Source organism: Fundulus heteroclitus, chromosome 20 (genome assembly GCF_011125445.2).
Source record: "Fundulus heteroclitus isolate FHET01 chromosome 20, MU-UCD_Fhet_4.1, whole genome shotgun sequence".
Taxonomy (NCBI): domain Eukaryota; kingdom Metazoa; phylum Chordata; class Actinopteri; order Cyprinodontiformes; family Fundulidae; genus Fundulus; species Fundulus heteroclitus.
In genome coordinates this window covers 40,028,417-40,048,794 of record NC_046380.1, presented here as the reverse complement: position 1 = coordinate 40,048,794, position 20,378 = coordinate 40,028,417, and the positions used below count along the sequence as shown (strand labels likewise).

The window sequence follows — 20,378 nt, the reverse complement described above, 5'->3', positions numbered from 1 at the left end:
GTCAGAAATCTCTTATGTGGGTGTATGTAAACTTATGAACACAACTTTGTCAAATGGTATCACTGTTTATTATTGATTTACATGGAGTTTGCCATAGAAAAGAAGGTGATTGTATTATATATTTTATTTGTAGGTAAAAGTCAAGATTTATGAGTTCCGAATAGGAAAATCACCTGGAATGGCTCCCTGAAGCCATTCCTCCATCCTGGAAAGCAGGTTCACCAACTCTCCCTCTTTGGAGTGAGGCTCAATCTTTTCTTTAGTTTCCTGCTTTTTGACTCTGTCCAGATAAATCATTTTCCAAACAAAGAAGTCTGTACTCAAAGCTAAATGGCTTTTTCCAGACTGCTGTTTGTGACTGGTCACTCTAATTATCAATAATCCAGGTGTTTAAAGCACAATGTTGTATAAAACCACAGACACTTAAGGTTATATAAAAATAAAATTAAAAATTTGCTTCTTTTGCATTGATCAGATGCTGATAACTGATACATATATGATTGTAACTCATCTTGAAATGATGATTCATAAAGTTTGGGCGTCAAACATGAAACAATAATTTTGTTAAATAACTGTCTCCTACAGGCTCTGCTCAGAAGCTGACAGCCTTGTGGAAAGTAAGAGGTTCCTCATCAACCCTGATTATCAAAATCAAAAATGGCAGCCTCTTGTATAAAAGGTGGTGGTATTTGCAGAAGTAGCCTGTTCATTTTCATTTCTGTCCCTTTGTATCTCACACTGTTAGTCACACATAGAAGTGTACATTTTCTGTCAGTACATGAGTTGCTATGGTTTTGAATGAGCAGAATGGTTTCATTGGTTGCTTTAGCTAATAGCAGTTAGCCTGGTCAGGAGCACAACTGCAAATCTTGCTTTTTTTCTGATAGATTGGGTGTGACGCTTTTCCAATGTTGTGTGTTCTGACTTCTGATGTAAATAGATACCAGAGAAGAGAGAAATCAGAAACTGGTTTGCTAAAAAAAAATACACTTTGGAGGATGCAAACTATAAACATTTGGAAAAAAACTGAGCCCAAATTCATCTTCCGAAGCATTTTAGAAATAAACGTAGAATAGGATTGCTTTAAGCCAGCAGTATGGATTTCTATTGAAGAATCAGCCTGGTTTGCGTTGTTTTCTATTCTGTTAAGTTCCTTCTCTAGACAACATTCATCTGCTGAACAGAAGGCCATGGAAAACATTCAGAATAAAAAGATAATCTGTTTGCCAAGGCAACTGCTGCAGAATAATATTTTTGTTTTGTATTTGTATGTCCCGAGGGAACCTTCACTCTATCGTTTTTCCTCCGCAGTCCTGCAGGATACTTACTCAGCACACCCGTGCCGCTTCTCTCCTTTCTCTGCAGTACGGCAGAAATCTCTTCAGACTAATTAAAAAATATAAATAAAAGTCTGTCTCAAGGTGAGATTTGTGAGTCAGATGAGGCAAAAAAACACAGACGCTGATGAAAAGGTTTCAATGTGAAACTTTATTGAATATTTCTGCAGTATCTCACAGAGATATCTGTATAATACAATGGTATTACATTAAAGAGCAAGGTGGCTTAAAGACATCATGTTAACCATAAATTTTACCCCAACATTTTTTTTTTTAATCTTTTCCATGATAATTTATAACATACATCTTAATTCTCATATTTCCATACTTATGTTTTTCAAAAATAAACATAATAAATAAATACACAAATTAAAAACTAAAAAGAATATGTCACCAAGATATTTGGAAATGCAATGGTGAAATAATAAATATCCAGTTTACTTCTTTTTATAAAATAAGGCCTATTTAAGCTTTTTTTTTTTACTTTACTTCTTTAAGAAAGCACACAAATATGAAGGGCTTTTCACCATAAACACTTCTTCCTTCCTTTTTTAAGAATCAAAATGGAATTCATTAAATTTACATACAACAAATATCTAGTAAATAAATAAAAAACTGTGATATATATAAAAAATAACAAAGATCTGTCAGTTTAAGTGAAAAGGCCAACATATTAAAGAAAAAAAGGACATTTTGATTTTATCATCAGCCTACCTTTGTGTTCTTTTCCACATACCATTGCAGAATTACAAATAGCAGCAGCAATATTTCTGTAAAATGGTAAGCAACGCTTATATTTTGAAGATGGTATCTATTGTGTCATTAGTGGAATTAAATCTTCCAGAATATTGTCACTGTATTTTCTGTTGTATTAAAAGGCTTCAGAGCAGATCTCCTGTTGTTTTCCTGCGTTGCAAAGCATGTTACACCATAAAAAGTAACTGTCTATATTTACTCTGAACATACAATGCAAAGTAAGTGATGTTTGCACCTAGAGTGTGTCCCATTTGCAGTTATAGGAGGCTCATATTCAAGGCGCAGACTGCAAATGTATGTAAATGTGTCAGAAGGCTGATATACAAGATCCGCAGATGCTGTACAGGGTCTGCGGCTTGAAAACTGCTTCTACTGCAAACTGTTGCTTAATGCTACACAATGAAAAAGAAAATAGCTATTTTAGTTGGGAAGTAGTTAAAATGAAAGGTGAAGTCCAATGAAACATTTACACTTTTCTAAATAAAGGAAAAGAGTGTGGTTTACATTTCTACCCAAATAGTTAAACATTTGCAGAAGTATTCACACCCATAACCTTTTCACATTTTGACACGTTACAAACCTTTGTTTTATTGGGATTTTATTTAAAGTAGCAAATTTAAAAGATAAAGTTCCAATTTTTATGTTTTTTTTTATACATGAACTGATACCCGTAAATAAAAGTACTGTGTCTAATTTAGTATCAGTATAAATGCAGCCATTTTGTTAAGGCCATGGATTGTTGTTAGAGACAATCTCTGAAGACCAAGGAACACGGCAGCCAGGTCAGGGATGAAGTCACCCTGAACACCATGAAAGATGGCGGAGGCAACATCATGCTGTTGGGATGCTTTTCTTCAGCAGGGACAAAGTTGTTGTTAAAGTTCAGATATATCACCGGGCAATCATAGAAGAAGGCCTGTTAAACTGGGCATACACTGTATGATTTTTTGCCCTTTTGTGGCCGATTCTTCTGTCGTGCGAGAATTTTTTGGATCAGGCCGAGTTTCAGCTTCATCGTGGGTCCTGCGTTGTGTAGTATACAGGGGGTAATGAGGAGCAATTCGCTTCTCACGATCACCTCCCGATCAGGATTCGGACGGTCGGATGACAATCAAACGTTTGAAATTCAGTCGGCCTTCGTGAAGTGATCGTGAGTGCGTCCTACTGTTGAAGCGGAGTTATTAAATTCAATTCAATTCAATTCAATTCAAGTCAAGTCAATTTTATTTACATAGCGCCAATTCATGAAACATATCATCTCAAGGCACTTTACAAAGTCATGAGCGTCTTCGAGCCGATTTCCCCCAAGCTCACGCACTGTGCATGTGCAAACAAGGGAATTTTTCTTCTTCTCAGACAAAAAGATAGGAGCAGAGAGAATCATGGTGGCGATATGTGTGACATGGCGTCAAACTACGGAGGAGCGGGGCGCTTGTCGTTCTAGTAAGCCACATATTTAACAGTAAGCATTGACACTTCCATCTTATTCTACTGTTTATGTTTGGCTTCTGGATAGACGAGTCCGAGTAGCGGCATCTCCCTACGGGGCTGAGTCTGACGTCTGGTTTTTAGACGTACAGTGTGAGCAGTCAGGTCGCATCCCAGCATCGGGCCGTACAGTTTGAGCTGTATCTGAGTACAACGATTGAAAATATTGTACAGTGTATGCCCTGCTTTAGACGTAGTAAACAACTTGAGAATGGACTGGATCAGTCTACCACCTTCCAGTGGTAGACTGATCCTAAACATACAGCCAGAGCTACAATGAGATGGTTTAGCATGGGGTGGAAAACAGATTCAGCTAATGTATAGAACAGTGGTGTCCAAACTTTTTGCTGTAGGGGCCAAAATGTTACGTTGAATATATTTGGGGGCCACAAGATTTAGACTTTCTTTAAATTACAAGAAGTTTAATTTTCGTTTTTACTTGATCAACAATAAACTTAACTTAACATATTCCAATGAAACAAGCACAATGTAGCCCCCAGGCCACAGTTCCTGGTCATGACCTAAAGATAAATTAAGATCAGGCAAAATTCACAAATGCTTTTCCTTCCATCTATCTGAGCTTGAGCTCTCTTATGAGAACCAGCTCCTGTATGGGCAAAGCTGAAAGAGACTATGAGACCTCGCAGCTGGAACTGTAGTGAAAGGTGGCTCTACAGATAAGTGAGTCAGCGAGCCTGTATACAAGTGCACCTTTCAGATTCATATCTGTTATGAAAAACATGAAAACCCAAACCTTCCATTTCAGAATTATTTGTGTTGCTCTATCACATAAAATCCCAATAAAATACATTAAAGTCTGTAGTTGTAACATGGCTAATTCTGGAAAGGCAAAAGAGTGTTTGCGAGACAAATCTGTACATGACTTGTGTTGTGAAACAGAAGCTGGGTATTTTGCCAACAAATGGTATTTTTTCCCCCAAAATATTTCACTCTTAATGTGTGAATCTGTTCCTGGAAAAACTCTCCATTTTCTAATATTCAGTTTTACTTCTAATAAAACAAAACAATTAAAATAACAATAAAGCTTCATCACTGACAGTTTTTAGTTTGATTTCAAATTTCTTTCACCACAAATTAACCCCCACCAATCATAAAATGCAATCAATAAAATAACAAATAACATTTTTCAATCTGCCCGGTTATAAAGTCCATTCTTTACAATACAACCACAATTGTTTCGTTGTTGGACAGCTTGACAATCGGTTTGATACACAGTACAATCAAAACAAAAGACCTACACAGACCTGCACAGACATTTAAAGTGGATCTTCTTAAACTTTTGACTGAAACAGCATATTAAATTACTAAGGCAGAACGATTTAAATGCATTTTCTGTATTCCTGACAGAAACTCTGCTATAAATGCCACTCAAAGTGTCTCTTTACATGTGTTAAAGCATTACAAGGTGACTGTGTTTTCTTGCATAACATCCAGAGAAGAAAGCAGCATGGTCTTTAACTGTCTACTTTGAGCAATTGAGTGGTACCACTGATAACATGAAGATATTTCCCCAACCTGCCAAAGTTTGTCATATAGATGAACAATATCCACAACTCAATGGCCTCAACGTCATAGCATTAATCTGTCAGCCACATGAGCATTAGAAGAAGGGATTTAATAGAAGAAACATCCAAGTTGCTAACTCCTTTTAACTAAACACCACTGCTTGGGACAACACAATTATGTTTCTAAGTGTAAGCCTGTGGTTACCGAACAGCTTCGGCCACAGCGGAGAGTTTTACTCATCGTAGCGGGAGCAGCAAACCTGTTATTAATTACTTTAACGATGGATCTGCTCCTCTCCTGCAGCAACGCTGCTTAGCAGAACGGGGTCTGTGTGCAGGACCAGCGCCGCAATAAAGCAGCAATAGCTTCATTGGGGGATGGATCGGGAGCAGAGCTACTGGATGGGAGGCGACCGGTGATTCTGGCAGGAGTTTCAGTTTGTCAGTTGTATCAAATGTACAAAAGTGTTGCATATTATCTCTCAGATCCAGAAGGCCAGGAGGTAAAAACTGCCAGATTCTGCAGAACACTGAAATCTGAACTGCCTCTGACTGATTCACATGAACCCCCCCTTCACACCAGACTGAAGCCTTGGGCAGACCCTCGCCAACCAGATGTCTCGAGAAACTTTGGGTGCGAAGTGCGTCACAATGCATTTTATACCTTCGCTTGAGCTATTCACTGCAATTTTTATTTCAACAGTGGAGCTTGTTTCAGACAAAGTCTGCCTGTATTTAACAGTTGGTAGCAGAACAACACTCTTTGCAGGAAGTGCTTTACTGACAGAGAACTATAACTACAAAGTCTGTAGTCAGTGTCTTGCTTTTAGATGTATTTAGAACTTAACTTGTCAGTGACCCCTCCGCCCCAATGTAACAGTAAAATATGCATGAAAATGCAACCTCCTTTCAGACTACCTTGCACTTCTCCATGTTTGGTGAGCCTTATACCAATGCTACAAGCTCATCAGGCCGAAAGTGACCCGGCAGCACATCTGGTTATTTAAAGCGCTTTCACCCCTGAGCCGTTTGGTCGACTTTAAATTGGGTTTAAAAACAGTCTGCTTCCCCAGATAATCCTGCTTCATTTGGCCCAGGGTATAAACTCAACCCAACTCTTCAGACCAAGCTATCAAACTCCACTCTGCCTGAAATGTAGCTGTTGGTTTGTAGGTCTGCTGTTTGAATGTCTTACCCAGAGAGAGTGTAAATCAAGAAGCGGAAGTGTCTTAAACATGTGAGTGTTTTTCTGTCCTGCTGCCCTGGCCTCGTGTATACAATGCAACATGCTGAATGAATCCACTGCTTTGCTTCAAACGTTCAGTTAAAAGTAGCCTTGTGAGACCATCCTGATCTCGCGAGCTTTCAAGGTTTCACTCGCAGATCAGTCTGGCTACTTTCCGTTAAAGAAAATTTGGAGCTGTTCACCAAACGAACATCCAATCAGCGTTGGCTTTGAGGCGGGTTGAGGTGTGACGCAACGAGAAGCGCGACAGTTCAGTCTAAAGAACATGGCGGCTTCAGCCGATGAAACTAGCTTTTTATCGGAATTACAGAGTATTTCTTTGCTGAGGTAACGAGCCTTTACCTGCAGCAGCAAGAGTAGCTTGGCTTGTGGTTGTGTTTTCGTCGTCGCTCTGTTAGTACGTCATATGCTTCGTTGATCTGATTGGTTTATTTGGCCCGTCTATCACCAACATAGGCCAATCAGCTAACCAGTATTTTCGCCCTTTCCCAAAATTACTTCAACGGAAGGTTTCCAGATGGATATGCGGAGCAAATTCATCTGGCGGAGTCAGGTTAAGTTAAAAGTTCCCCGAACTAAATCAAGGTAAGAAATTTTTGGGGCATTGTCCAATTAGATCCAAGTCCCCAGGACTATTCAGACGGAAAAAACTGTTTTAATAGGACCCTTTCAGCAGAGCCGCTCATTGACTTTCGACTGAAAGGATCTCACCAAGCAGCTGAAATTAAAATTTTCAGTCTCCACACTGATCAATAGAGTGCCACCGTCAGGCCCCATGCAAAAAGAGATTGTATGCACTGGGGTCTCTCATAATGTGCCAGACTGGTTTATATGGAGAGAAAACAGACTCAATATAGGCGTGTGTCTGTAATAATAGATTTGTATGCTATGTAAACCTGTTTGTGTGTATATTTGGGTACTTGTATGTGTGAAACATGATTCATGAACCCTTTAAAGTATTTTGTGCATGTCTTTGGGTATTTGTAACTGTGCACTCAAATGTACACACAAATATAAAAAAATTACGAGTACAAAATAAAATCACACACACACACACACACACAAACACAACTACTCATACGAATACAAATCCTTAAATAAGTGAGCATGACTCACCTGTTACACACAGACAAAGCTAATTTTATGCACAGATCACTTTACACGTGCATGGAGGGTATTGAGACTCATTTCACGCTTCTGGGAGTCTCACAGATGCGTGCGTACATGGTGTGTTTAATTTTGATGGAAAGATGGGTCATCTGAGTGTCGTAGTATTTCCTTCTATACTTCCATCTTAGTATCAAATAAGTGTTTTTTTGAAGAGAAAAAAAAAACAATATATATATATATATATATATATATATATATATATATATATATATATATATATATATATATATATATATATATAACACAGAGATTATATATATATAACACAGAGACCCACATTTCCTAGACCATGTTTATAATAAATATACCCGCAAATCTATTATTACAGACACATACCTATATTGAGTCTGAATTTATTTTAAAGGGTACATTTTTCACAATTCCAAAAACTGGTCTTAGTCGGACAAAGTAGTAGCTTAGGTGCATAATATTTTGAAATAGTTGGAGGACGACTCACTAAAAAAAGAGTTCTTTAAGATCTTCAGTGTGATCAGCTCACAGTGATCATTGGACAATACTGATTTTGTGTGGAGGATTCCTTCTTATTGCAGGGCGTGTACATCACAGTGAGCATAGCAGGGTCTTCTCCCAGTGTGAAGAGGGGGATAATAAAGAATCTAGCTTGCAATGCAGGGTTAGCAATGTGTTGCATCAGATAACTGTTTAAGTGAAATGCTGCAGGTCACTTTACATTATAGCTTAGGCCACTAGTTTTCAAGTTTGGTGTCAACACTCAGCTCTGGGTCATGGAATACCAAGCATTTAGAGAATATTTTAAGAAATGAAAAATACATTTTTAATAACATTTAAAAAGAAAGTTCTTACTGCACAGTGTCAAAACACAAGGTGACCAAGTACAGTTGTTTGTTTTCTATTCAACAGTAATTTAATTTTCAGGTTTCTGCAATTATCCTCCTTTGTGTCAGCAGCTGAACATCTTGAGGATGACTGCTCCAAGATGCACTTTACCATGGACCTACCATGAACTACAAAATCAACTGATGTGGGTTTAAACAGTACAAGTTGGCTGCACAATTTTTGCAATAAATGCATCCAGAGAGCTAAATGATGGGATCCTTTAATAACCCCAGGTTAGAAAACTTGCTGTCTTTTTATTTGTTATTCGTTATCTTGGTAGATTTCTTAGCTGTATTAGGAAAGTGGATGTTCATTCGCTCAGGGACACAGCAGACATGGTAACAGAAAGCAAATATTTACAATTTCCTAAAACATCTCTGTCATACTGAGTGAGAATTATTCCAAGTAAAAAAAAGTCAAGGTTCAACAGTTTGTCCTCACAGAGAACAAAGCAGAGGATGGAGGGCCGCTTTTCTTTCAAACTGCTGGTTGAGAGAGAGAAATTGTGCACAAAGGTAGAAGTTTCACATCAAAACAAACTGAAACTACTTCAACGTTAATGCAAAATAAGTGCACACTGAGAGATAAAAAAGGGAAACTGGGACATGAACCTTTGCTCAACTTCATTCGCCAGTGAAAAGATAGAAGGTCCGCTTTTCAGGGTTGACAAATTTATGCATTCTGCTGTGTTGCAGCCCAGCAGGAGATGTTTTTGTACTGTTGTCTGAGAGTAGCACTTTGTGGGTATTTGACAACCTTTCACCAAGGTTCCATCATTCCGTCTCAGTTCTCTGGAAACCAGCGGCTGAGCATTTTTACTGTCGCTGCCGTTTGTTCCACAAATCTCACATGTAGAGGAAAATGGGAACTGTATTTCTTTTCAATAAAAAGGCATCAGTAGATGCATTAATGAACTAATCACAAAGAGGAACAAACAGTACATCTTAGCTGGAGTTTTACCCACACATGCTTTTGAGTTCAGACCTGAGAAGAAAAGAAAAAAAAAGCCAATATTAGCAAGATACTATGGCTCCAAATACATCTACTGCATACTTTGAAATTAAAGAAAGGTTGAGAACAGAGCTGGAAATGTAAAAAGCTATGGGAGGAATAATTGCTGTCATCATTGTGTATGTAACTTGTTAAAGAAAGATTTTGTATGTCAAAATATGGTGTTTCCTGTACATCAAAAGTTACATTTATATTCTCCAATAACATAATTTATGATCTTTATTATGATATAACACATGCATAAATTGAGTATGGTGTTGCAGTGTAGTTCATTTGTGTGGATGGTTATCTTACAAAGCCTGTCCCTACGTGTTGCTGAGGACATTTTGTGGATTCAGCTTTTTTTTTTTTTTTTTTCAAGCAAGGGATAAGAAAATATGATATATCTGATAAATGCATTTTGAGGTTTATTTTATAATGCATTTGATATGTTAAACGTGTGGGCATTTTGTTTTGCTGCTGGATTTATTCTGGCACTTATTCTGTTAGATCTGCTAAACCTAAACAATTGTCCTGGTTAATTCAGGTCCAAGTGGACAGTCTGAAGTATAAGTGGTCTCTGTTATGTCCTAGATGCAAATAAATATGCAGCTGTTATACAATGGGCTGTCAAAAAATCTGTTACTGGCACGTCCAATTTTTCTGTAAAATCAAAAATACTATAAATTAATTCGAACTATATAATCTCGATACTACTGCGAGAGTCGTCACAGTCACCATTCTGGGCAGTTTTTTTTTTCAGATTATAAAACAGCTAATTTTGGTCACAAGCATGCCATCCAAACACTGTGTGAAGTGCTTTCAAACCTTTATTTGTATGTATACCAGATTGTGGGGCTTTTGGATATCTGCTAAACTTTGAGTTTTGGAACACAATAAACTTAATTTTACCAAAGATCCGAGGTCTATGAAAACTGTCAGATGTCTTTTTAACCTAAACGTTCTTAGTGGATTTCGGTGTCTATATCGCTTCTTCAATTTAAATCTTATTTAGCATAGATCGACCTTTCATTTAATAATTTAAGAACCTCTTTTTATTTTAGCTTACTTATTTTATTGTTAGACAAAGCAAACTTATCTTCTTACCGTACTATATTTAGATTAAAGATGCTGCATAAATTTGTATCTTGTTATAAGCTAATTTCCAGAAATTTTGAATTACTCCTCTAGATATTTATGTCATAATGATAACTAATTATGCTCCTGCCCAGTATTAAGTCGCACTGTGAAAGGGGTTGAAGGGTTTTTAGTGTCCTGGGACCAAAGATAACATGCAATCAATATCAGGCAGTGTCAGATATTTAGAATGAATATCTCACAGTGTGACAGCTACTACAACCTACGTCTACTGATCATAGCCATTACGATAACAGACGCTCCTGTTGGATCTATGCCTAAGGAAACATTTGTCACTACATGTCCCAGCAGGCTTTGCAGCTGCTTTCCTGGGCTGTGCCTACATCTACTAGCTGTCTTAGCACAAGAGGGACATGCAGAAGCTGCACAACACTGTTTCCCTCTTTAGCGTACCCATGTGTTTCTTTTTGAGAGCACATTCAGTTGGGTTACAAGACACTTGCTGGCAAGTTCTCTTTTCACCCGCTTCATTTCTTTGAAGAAGAATTCTCCCTTTTAAGTTAACAGTTGATTGGACATTGTATGGTGATTTGGTTAATTATTTACCGCAAATTTAAATTATAAATTTAAATTTTTAGCAATTGCCAGGGTAAGACAACCCTGTAATTCCACCATAACTTAAAACATCCAAACAATTTTGGTTAATAATTATTAATTTCAATTAACTGATTATTAAACACTAGTAGCCCAATCATCACAAACCCCTAGTGTACTAAATTATATATATATATATATATATATATATATATATATATATATATATATATATATATATATATATATATATATATATATATATATATATATATATATATATACACACACACACATATATAATTCACTCCAAGGGATTAGTTACACAGTATGTCTCAATCCCATTGCTCCTCTGTCTATCTCCACCTTTTTTTATTTCCAAACTGCCAACTCTTTGAAACTTACTAGACATCTTTGGTATGTGAATGGGACCGCTGCTGGTGCCTTCACCCCCCTCAGTCAGAGGTGTGATCTCAATCACGTAGTCCTCTCCAAAAGGGGCTGTCAACTCAACGCTGGTCTTATTGGTTTCCAGTATAGCAGTCCTGCCATTCCAGGTCTGACGATACACAACCTGAAGGAAAATGGGTAGAAAAATCTACTTTTCATTACGTGTGATGATGAATCTACAGTGATTTACCCCATGCCACACATCATTTTTATGCAGATGATGCTGTCATAATTATATATCTATATATATATATATATATATATATATATATAGATAGATAGATAGATAGATAGATAGATAGATAGATATAGATATATTTGTGTGTGTGTGTGTGTGTGTGTGTGTGTGTGTGTGTGTGTGTGTGAGACTGGTATGCAGGCTCACGGCAAAGATAAGGTTAGCTTTTTACCCACAAATTAGATTGTCAACGTTAGTGCTAGCAATGTTGGATATTGACTAAATAATTAGTTTGAAAGTCAGTTCGGTAAAGGCAACATTATATGCAGAGTTATATTGATATTGGAAATGATGTTCTGATGCCACAAGAACTCACAAAATAAAAATATCAAAGTACCTTTTATAAGTTTGTCTTGTATCTAGTTTTTGTCAGCATACGTAATATTAATTTTTAAGCTACTATAATCAGTGTTGCCAACTTAGCTACTGTGTCGCTATATTTAGTGACTTTTCAGAGCCCTGTAGCGACTAGCAATTAATCTAGCGACTTTTTTTCTGTTATTGGCACCGACTTCACACGAAAGCACCAACCAATCTGCAGTTACTGTCTTGAGGCAGCAGTGAGTGGAGTGAGCACTGTCTGTCTCTAACACACAAAGACACACTCCAGCTGCCTTGCCCTGAAAGCCCCGCGCTTGCAGTCAGAGCAAAGACGGGAGAGAGATCCACTGCGCTCCGTGTTTTCACGCACAAAATGTTTAACGCATGCACAAAACTGCCAGTGATTCCGCCGTGGATTACAAAGCAGGGTATACATATAATGTAAATATAGTTTTTAACTTTGTATTTTTTTTTCTCTGAAACTGTTGCACTAAAATAATTCTCCAAATTTGATTCACACATAATTTCAATCACTTATTCACTTGGTCCACTGTGTGCCTCTGATAGCTGTCCTTTTGGTGAAATTTGATGTATGTAGTATTGATTCAGGCAATATATAAAAATTAATAAATTGTTTCATAAAGTTAAGTTGTAGTTTCCAACATATTTAGAATGTTATTAATCACATTTCTGTGTCGCTAAAAGCTTCTCTTTCTTACAGCCCAGATTGCAAATACATGAACAAATATGCAAATACCATGATGACGTCATCTAGCGACTTTTAGGACGGCCAATTGCTACTTTCCCTGCTGAAGAATTGCCAACAGTCAACATAATAGCTGTCAGATATGAAGGTGTGTGCTGGAAGCTTGGCACACTATTGGATCTTTATTTGAGACTCTCATTTTGAAGTAAGGATGGAAATTGTTCTTGAGTTGGCCTGTTGTATTGAGAGTTGTCTACTTAAGACCTCTTCGGCCGATGACACCCGGTTATATTTGCACTGAGAAAGCCCACACCACTTTTAAATTGTTAGTGAGCCAGTATTTTGGGTATTTAGTACACAAATCAGCGTCAGACAAGATTCAGTTTGTACCGGTGGGCTAATTGTCAGTTGCTAATGACAGCAAATTTAGCATCTGCCTCATGCCTCGCAATTAGCCCCGAACTAAAGGGCTTTTTCCAAATTATTTGTGATTTCAGACTGCATTTGATCATTTCTAGTTAATAATGTAACTCTTAATGAAACCGTTTAAAATTTAGGCACACATAATTTGGAAAATCACAAAAAAGGAAAGTTTCACTATGTTGTTGGGATTTGAACCAACCTACAATTAGGTAAGCATGAAGACATCAGTTTATGGACTTTAGTTTACAGAAGAAAAACATTTGTGAGACCTTTTACTATGTTTTTTTTTAACACAAACCAAAAACAGATAAAATAAATGCATTCTTTGTGTTAAGAAACATTTCTTAAATCTCATACTTTAAGTGTTACATCATTTCATGTTAATTCTGAATTTTTCTTATTGAAATGTATAGATTTATATTTCTAATTATAATAATCATAATAAAATCTCAGAATTTGTGAGGTTATTGACATTCCTTTTTGAATTTGATAATTTATAATGTCGTTTTTCTAAAAAGAAAATATATTAAACCTAAACACTATTTATTTAGTGGTCCAAGATTCAAAGAAGAGTAAGAAAAAGTCTTGCCATCCCACTTTTTGCTAACCTTAATGTTAGCCATAAGTCCCTTTGACCCATTTTTTTGAGTTGAAAACCCAAACCAGTATACTGGGTGGAACCCATAACCCAACCCTGTTTTGTTATGTCGGCTGGATCAATCCATTTTTGATCCAGAGCTGGGTTAGCAAAATGACCCAAATTGAGCTACTTTAGAGTAGGAGATGTCAGTGTGGTCAAATGGTGATTTCTTTTTGCCTTTTAAGAGTTTAAAATGAGGACATCATTTGTTCCAATGAGTCAACGGTGAATATTATGAGGACATGAAAAAGGACCTGAGGTATTATTATAAGACATTTAGTCATGCTGTTTCATTGTTATAATAATGTCCAGCGTTGACCCTTGTGGGAAACATGATGCAGAAAGGAAATTGCATGCATAGATTTGAAAATATGAAATCATATTAGAAGTCCCCCCCCCACCCCCACTCCTCCCTGAATACAAGGTTTTGCATTAGGCAATTTAATAAACAAGGCGTATCGACTGTGCATGTGCTTCCTTATACCACAGCTCCACAAAATGCTTATCTTTAAATGACCGGGGCTGCATATCTCAGGGAGGGAATATATATTGTGAAAAGAATAATCAAAAACTGTGTTTTTGTCTCCACAAGGTATGCAAAGTGGATCAAATATGATTCATTGCGGTATTGGTTAGAAGAAGCTGAATTCTCTCTGCTGTCTGACGCCCTTCATTTTATCATCTGGAACAGATCTTTTAATTTTGAAGGGCCAGACAGGGCCAATCCATATTGTAACACTGGGGTGCTGAGGTCTATCTTTCCTCTGCAATGAGAAAACCATTTGTTCAGATGCCAGCCGCTGAGGCTTTTTGTTTCCACACTCCTACTATTTCGCAGGGAAACTCGCCTTGTATCCCGTCACCTCCGATTCATTCTGCGACGCCGTGATGCTCTCCCACTTTAGAAAGATCTTTGAGTTGGTCAGGTTCCACTCAATGGCCCCAGGAGGCTGACTTGGCGCTGCAAGATATGTAGTCATACAGACACAACGAAATGAATGAATAAACTGTCATCCATGGCATTTTCTACCTCTGCCGTTAGCAATCATTTAATCATGGAGTATTTGCATATAATCTGATTTTAGCATATTTTTATTCAAGAAAAGCAGAGGATTCACCCTTTATCCATCTGTGTTCTGTTTAAGTGTGCAACAACTGCCTAAGAGGGGTGACATCAACAGCCCACCATAAAGTAGCACTCTTGCTTTACGGGCTAATTTTTCAGTTAAGTGCCACGGTGGCAGTCTGATTCGGTTAGTATTGTTTAAAACTGAGGAATGTTCCTGCAGGTGTGCATCGCTATAGAAAACCATACATGGCTCTCAAACCTTTTGAGAATTTTTTTCCCTCATGCAGACTCAAACTGGATGTATTTAAACTTTTTTTTTTTTTTAGATAGACCAAAACAAAGTAGTGCATAACTGTGAAACTGGACAGAAAGTGATACAACACTGTTCAAAGTCTGGTGTGTGGTTGTGTCAGATCTGCCCTTGCTGTTTTTTTCTTCTTCTGCTCACCGTCTGACCCATACATTTCTTTATCATCAGTGTGTCACGTATTTGCCCCTTCCCAATTATAGTCCATTCCTGGTGCGCACAGCCAAAGCAGGCCCCAGATATTTGGATCCACATGGGCAGAGGCTACTGGCAGATTCTAGTGGGTGACTACAGATGACAATATTTATGTAACTAGGGCTTGGTATGTTAGCAGTCGTGCCAAAGCTTTCCATTTTCGGATGATGGATTGAACAGCGTTCTGGGAGACGCTGCTTTTCTTTCCCCAGACCCTGCTTTAAAAGGCTCCACAACTTTCTCTCTGACCTGTCTGCTGTGTTCCTTGGTCTTCACTGTGTTCATTCACTAATATTCTCAAACCTCAGAGGCCAGCTAGATTTATACTGAGACTAATTTGCACCTATTTACTAATTAGGTGACTACTGAATAGATTGAGTTCGACTGTTTTTCATTTAGGTGTCTGAGAAAAAAGGAGTTTGAATGTGCAGACCAGACTTTTTTACTGCCATGTATCTTATTCTCCTTTCACTTCACAGTTGTGGACTACTTTCTTTGGGGTCTATCACATAAATTCCTATAAAATAAATAAAATATTATGGATGCAATGTGACAAAATGTGAAGCGGCTGTAAAAACATTTGTGCAAGGCACTAAACTGATCTGTACCTTTTCTGCGCCAACCTAATGTCTAAAACTTAAAGAACTCAACTGACAGAAAAGAGCATCACCAACAGTGACACGTTTCAGTGCTAAAGATGAAGTGTAGGAATTGTGCTGCTGGGGAAAAACAGCGGGACCTTGGAACCGTTTTGTAACCTTTCATTGGAAACTTGAACGCGTATAGCTGCACTCTTAAATGACATTACAGTCATAAAAAGGACTCAGAGTAAAGCATTTGTCGTGGTGCATAGAGAAAAGGATGTCATCTTATCCCCCCCCCCCTTTAAACGGTGTCTCCTGCAATTGTTAAAATGCTTCTTGTTAAACAAGTGGCATGTGACAATCCTCCTTTTGTCTTTATTTGACCCAAATGCCTATTGATACAATCGCCGCACTGTCGTTTAAAAAATAAGTACACCCCATGGTTCAATAGCTTGTAGCTTCATGTTCTTAGCAGCAAGAAGATGAATTAGTGATTCTCCTGTATGAACTTCTTAGATTCCCACATCATTGTTCAGTTAAAGGTTCAATAACAGGGTTTCACTCGGGTTTGGGTCTGGACTTTGATTGGGCCACTGCAACAATTTGATTTTTTTTCGGCCAATGTACTGTAAGCTAGCTGTGGCCTTCTCTTGAACAGATGGCCACACCTTTGACTGTGAAATACTTTGGCCTACAGAAGACTTCATGGTCAACTCAATGACCCCAAGGTGCTCATGCAAAAGAAGCCCATATCATCAACCCTTCACCATTATTTCAACGTGAACGTTGATATACGCTGTTTTTGCTAATACACTTTATTAGCTTTCCCCAACTTGGTCCTGGCAATCTAGACAGCGATTTTGATTTTGGTCTCATCTTCCCAAATCACACTGTTTCAACATCTTCTGGTTCAATCAGATGCTACTCTTTATCCTAAACTCTCACTGCCATATTTTTTCAGAGATGGGAAACCTTCTCTCCCTCAACCGTCCCAACAAGTAGTTTCTGATTTTGGAAGGAAAATTTGATATTTAACACACTAAGAAAGTCTTGTAAAGTATAATATTTAGCTATTGTGTTTCTGTGGTGTTTCTGAACATTGCAGTTTAACTCTGTAGTGAATTTTCCTTTTTCTAATAATTGGATGTGCCATTCATGGTGCCAACAAATTAATCAAGCATTTGTGATAACTAACAATGAGTCTTTTATATCATTGTAAAGCTAATTTGGCCCAGTCTATCCATTCATTACGTTCCGCTTATCCAAGATCAGTATTTGGGGGCAACAGCGTTTAATGTTTTAATCGTCAAGTTTTGATTGCCAAAGTTAATGTATATAGCCAAGTAACTGATGTAATGAATGCAACTGCTAATATACACACAAATTTATATATAAGAATGTGCATATATTAAAGAACATCTAGTCAGTCCTTAGTGAACTATTTTGAAAAAATGGATGTGATCGCTCAGTTTTCTGTTGGTGCAGCGTGATCTGCATGTATTGACTACAGCTAGGCCCCAGTATCCGGCAAAAATAGAATTATAAATGAAAGTATTTGAAATGGAGTTCGCATCGGAACGGAGACAGACGCTGTGTAAATTAGAGGTAAGTCTGAGTCGACCACCTTCCGGAGTAAGCTCATTTCAGCAGCTTGTATCTGCTCAGCCTGCTTTGTAGAAGTGGTTTAAAGGGGCATATCAGGCTTTTCAGTTCTTCCTTTTCACATTGAAATCATTCAGTTGTGGTCTATATGAAGTGGAACTGAAATGCATTCGTATGAATTCCTCATTAATTTACCTCCACATGTCCCCTTTTTACCCTTGTGCAGAGGTACGTCTGAGAGCAACTAGTTTTGGTGCTGTCTCTTTAAATCTAAAAGAGGCACTTCACACCGTCCTCCTTCCAGGTTGCAGAGCATACTACTACACACCGTTTGGGCATTTTTTTTTCTTTTTATGTATTGTGTGGGTTAATACATAAACCAAACATTTTCACTTAGCTTGGACCCTTCAGCTTGGACTAAAAAAATGCTCTAAGAAATAAAAATCATGACCATGACCTTATTTAGAAGTCCAAATATGTCACAGGAAATGCTATGACATAACTGTTAAAAAAATAGAAAACATTGAAAACTGGATGGCTTGAAAAATCTGACAGACTACATCCTACTTCCTGCACTCCTAGAGACTTGAAGTACACAACAAAAAGTATTAAAAAAAGTGGATTTTGCCTCATATGAATTCAGATATGGAGGGTTTTTGATTATTTAAGGGCCTTTTTAGCATTAAATTAAAGAGTCTAGGTGGTGAAAGTGATTAAACGTTTATTTATAAGGTTTTTAAACTAAAAGAGACTTTGTCCTACATGTTGTTAAACCAGCTGAAACAACAACAAAAAAAAAAAAAACAGGGAAGTAACTGTCTTATAATAAATAAAAGAGCTTATCAGCAAAAACAAACCCAACAAAAAAGAGAAAAAGGGAGGAGCACTAAACGCAACGTTTTCAGGTTTACAGAAAATAACCTAGCCAAAACTAATGTCTAAATTGAGCTTTCCAGGTTTAACAACCTGAAAATCTAACAACCAGCCAAATTGCACAAAGTGACTAAGCTATCACAAGATTCCCAAACAAACAGGTTTTCACAAAACCTGCAAGCAACACATGAGGGCAAACAGTGTTCACTGTTCAAATGTAGCCTCTCTGAGTGAGGCTTTCAGTGTCTTTTAAAGGGGGGAGGAAGGTGATTGGAAGACTTGATTGGTCCATGGCTTCTGGAAATGGTCCACACAGGAGCTCAGTATATCAGTGTCCTTACAGCCAATCCCAGTCGCGTTCTGCCACAGTCTTTTCTGCATGATTAACCAAGAGCCCAGAATCGACAACCGTAACACTCAGTTGGTCCATCCTGGGAAGGTTCGCCACTGTTCCATTTCTTTTTTTTTTTTTTTTTTTTAATTTGTTTCGAATGGCTCTCGCTTGGATTTGCTGCAGCCCCAAAACCTTAGAATGGCTTTGGAATCTATTCCTGATAGATGTCAGTAGTTTTGTTTCTCATCTGTTCTTGGATGTCTCCTGGTCAAGACATGACAGGCTGCCTTCTCCAGCTCTGGCAGTAATTTGACCTGTGTGTGATAATTCAAGCTGAACAGAAAAGTAGGCTTATCCAAACTAAACAACAGAGGAGGGTGGGGGTTAGGATTCAGCTACATCTAGCCAGTAGCTTTTTTCTTTAGCTGATGAATTAATCATTTGAAAACAGTTTTTTTATGTTTACTCTTACTGCATATCTTTGAAAGTCAAATGTGTTTGGAATGAAATATTTAGATCTGATAAATTCAACAAAGTAATGTAGCCATCCCATCGTTATCTTGGTCCAGCTCCTTCATGTTCTCGGTACCTTGGATATAGAAAAGCAAAAAGGCCAATTTGCTTTTCTATCAATAGGAAAAACTCATCAGCAGTTAAGTTCCCTTGATACCTTGCCAGCAAATCTGCAACAGAATGCCACAAAAAACTTACATTTTCATCCTTTTAACATTCAGAGCAAGGCTCCTCAAGTTGTTTAAATATTGCCAAAGTAAACAATTTTTTATTGATGCAGAAGTAAATGACTACATAAATGATTGATCAGTAACTGAAATACTTAATAAGGGAACATTTTGCTTGATGGCATCTTACACTAACCTGACTCTCGCCAGATGGATGTCGCTCCGCCTAGCTTCACTCACATCCATCTGGGACATCTCCCATAGAGTGATTTCTCCAACCAATTCTATTGTCTAGCCAATCAGGACGCAGGGCTGGAGTTTCATAGATGTGACGTAGTGGAGAAGCGAACGTGACGTGAGACTGTTTTGATAGCAATGGCGGCTCGTCGAAGAAGCAAGCGTTAACATTGATGCTGCTATTTCTTCTGTGTTGTCCAATCTAGCTAATATTGTTTCATTAAAAGAACATCAGAGAACGCCTCTGAAGGCTTTTGTTGGTGGAAACAATGTTTTTGCCCTTCTCCCGACCGGATTTGGCAAGTTTTGTTTTCCGGGGCACATCCACAGAGGACGCAGACACGCCCCGGAGAGTTTAGCGCGAACCATATTAGGAGGCCTTTAGTCCTCGACGAGGTCAGCCTGGGATCGACTCCGACCCGCGGCGCTTTGCCGCCTGTCTTCCCCCCTCTTCCTGTCAGCTCACTGTCAATAAAACGCGCGCCACTAGAGTCGCAAACACATTAAAAAAAAAAAATGTTTTGTTTTTTCCTGCGTCGCTCTCACAGCATCACGGGTTAGCTTCGGTGTGAGTGGTTGAAATAGCACGTCGATAAAGATGACAGACAAGTGGCTTATCCAATCATATGCAAGGATTTTTGATAAGGCCCAGCCTT

General features: G+C 38.0%; 1 protein-coding gene and 1 long non-coding RNA gene across 3 annotated transcripts in view; both read right to left on the bottom strand.

Moving 5' to 3' along the window:
* Positions 1-1,467: 1,467 nt before the first annotated feature.
* On the bottom strand, positions 1,468-6,520 carry LOC118567314. The gene is made up of 2 exons (XR_004933599.1): positions 3,983-6,520; positions 1,468-3,171 (listed from the first exon to the last, which is right to left on the bottom strand). It is a non-coding gene; the product is annotated as an uncharacterized LOC118567314 (long non-coding RNA).
* A 1,439-nt stretch (positions 6,521-7,959) lies between these two features.
* Positions 7,960-20,378, bottom strand: part of LOC105934503 (contactin-4) — a 229,955-nt gene continuing 217,536 nt past the window's right edge. Inside the window, exons 22-24 of one of the 2 annotated variants that reach the window (XM_036152151.1) lie at positions 14,690-14,802; positions 11,469-11,637; positions 7,960-9,365 (exon numbers count right to left, since the gene is read on the bottom strand). In XM_036152151.1, coding sequence (XP_036008044.1) covers positions 9,262-9,365; positions 11,469-11,637; positions 14,690-14,802 — 386 coding nt within the window. In that variant the 3' untranslated portion in view covers positions 7,960-9,261. Of the gene's footprint in view, positions 9,366-11,468; positions 11,638-12,772; positions 14,606-14,689; positions 14,803-20,378 lie in introns of those variants that run through there. The other variant, XM_036152152.1, reaches the window with a different exon arrangement.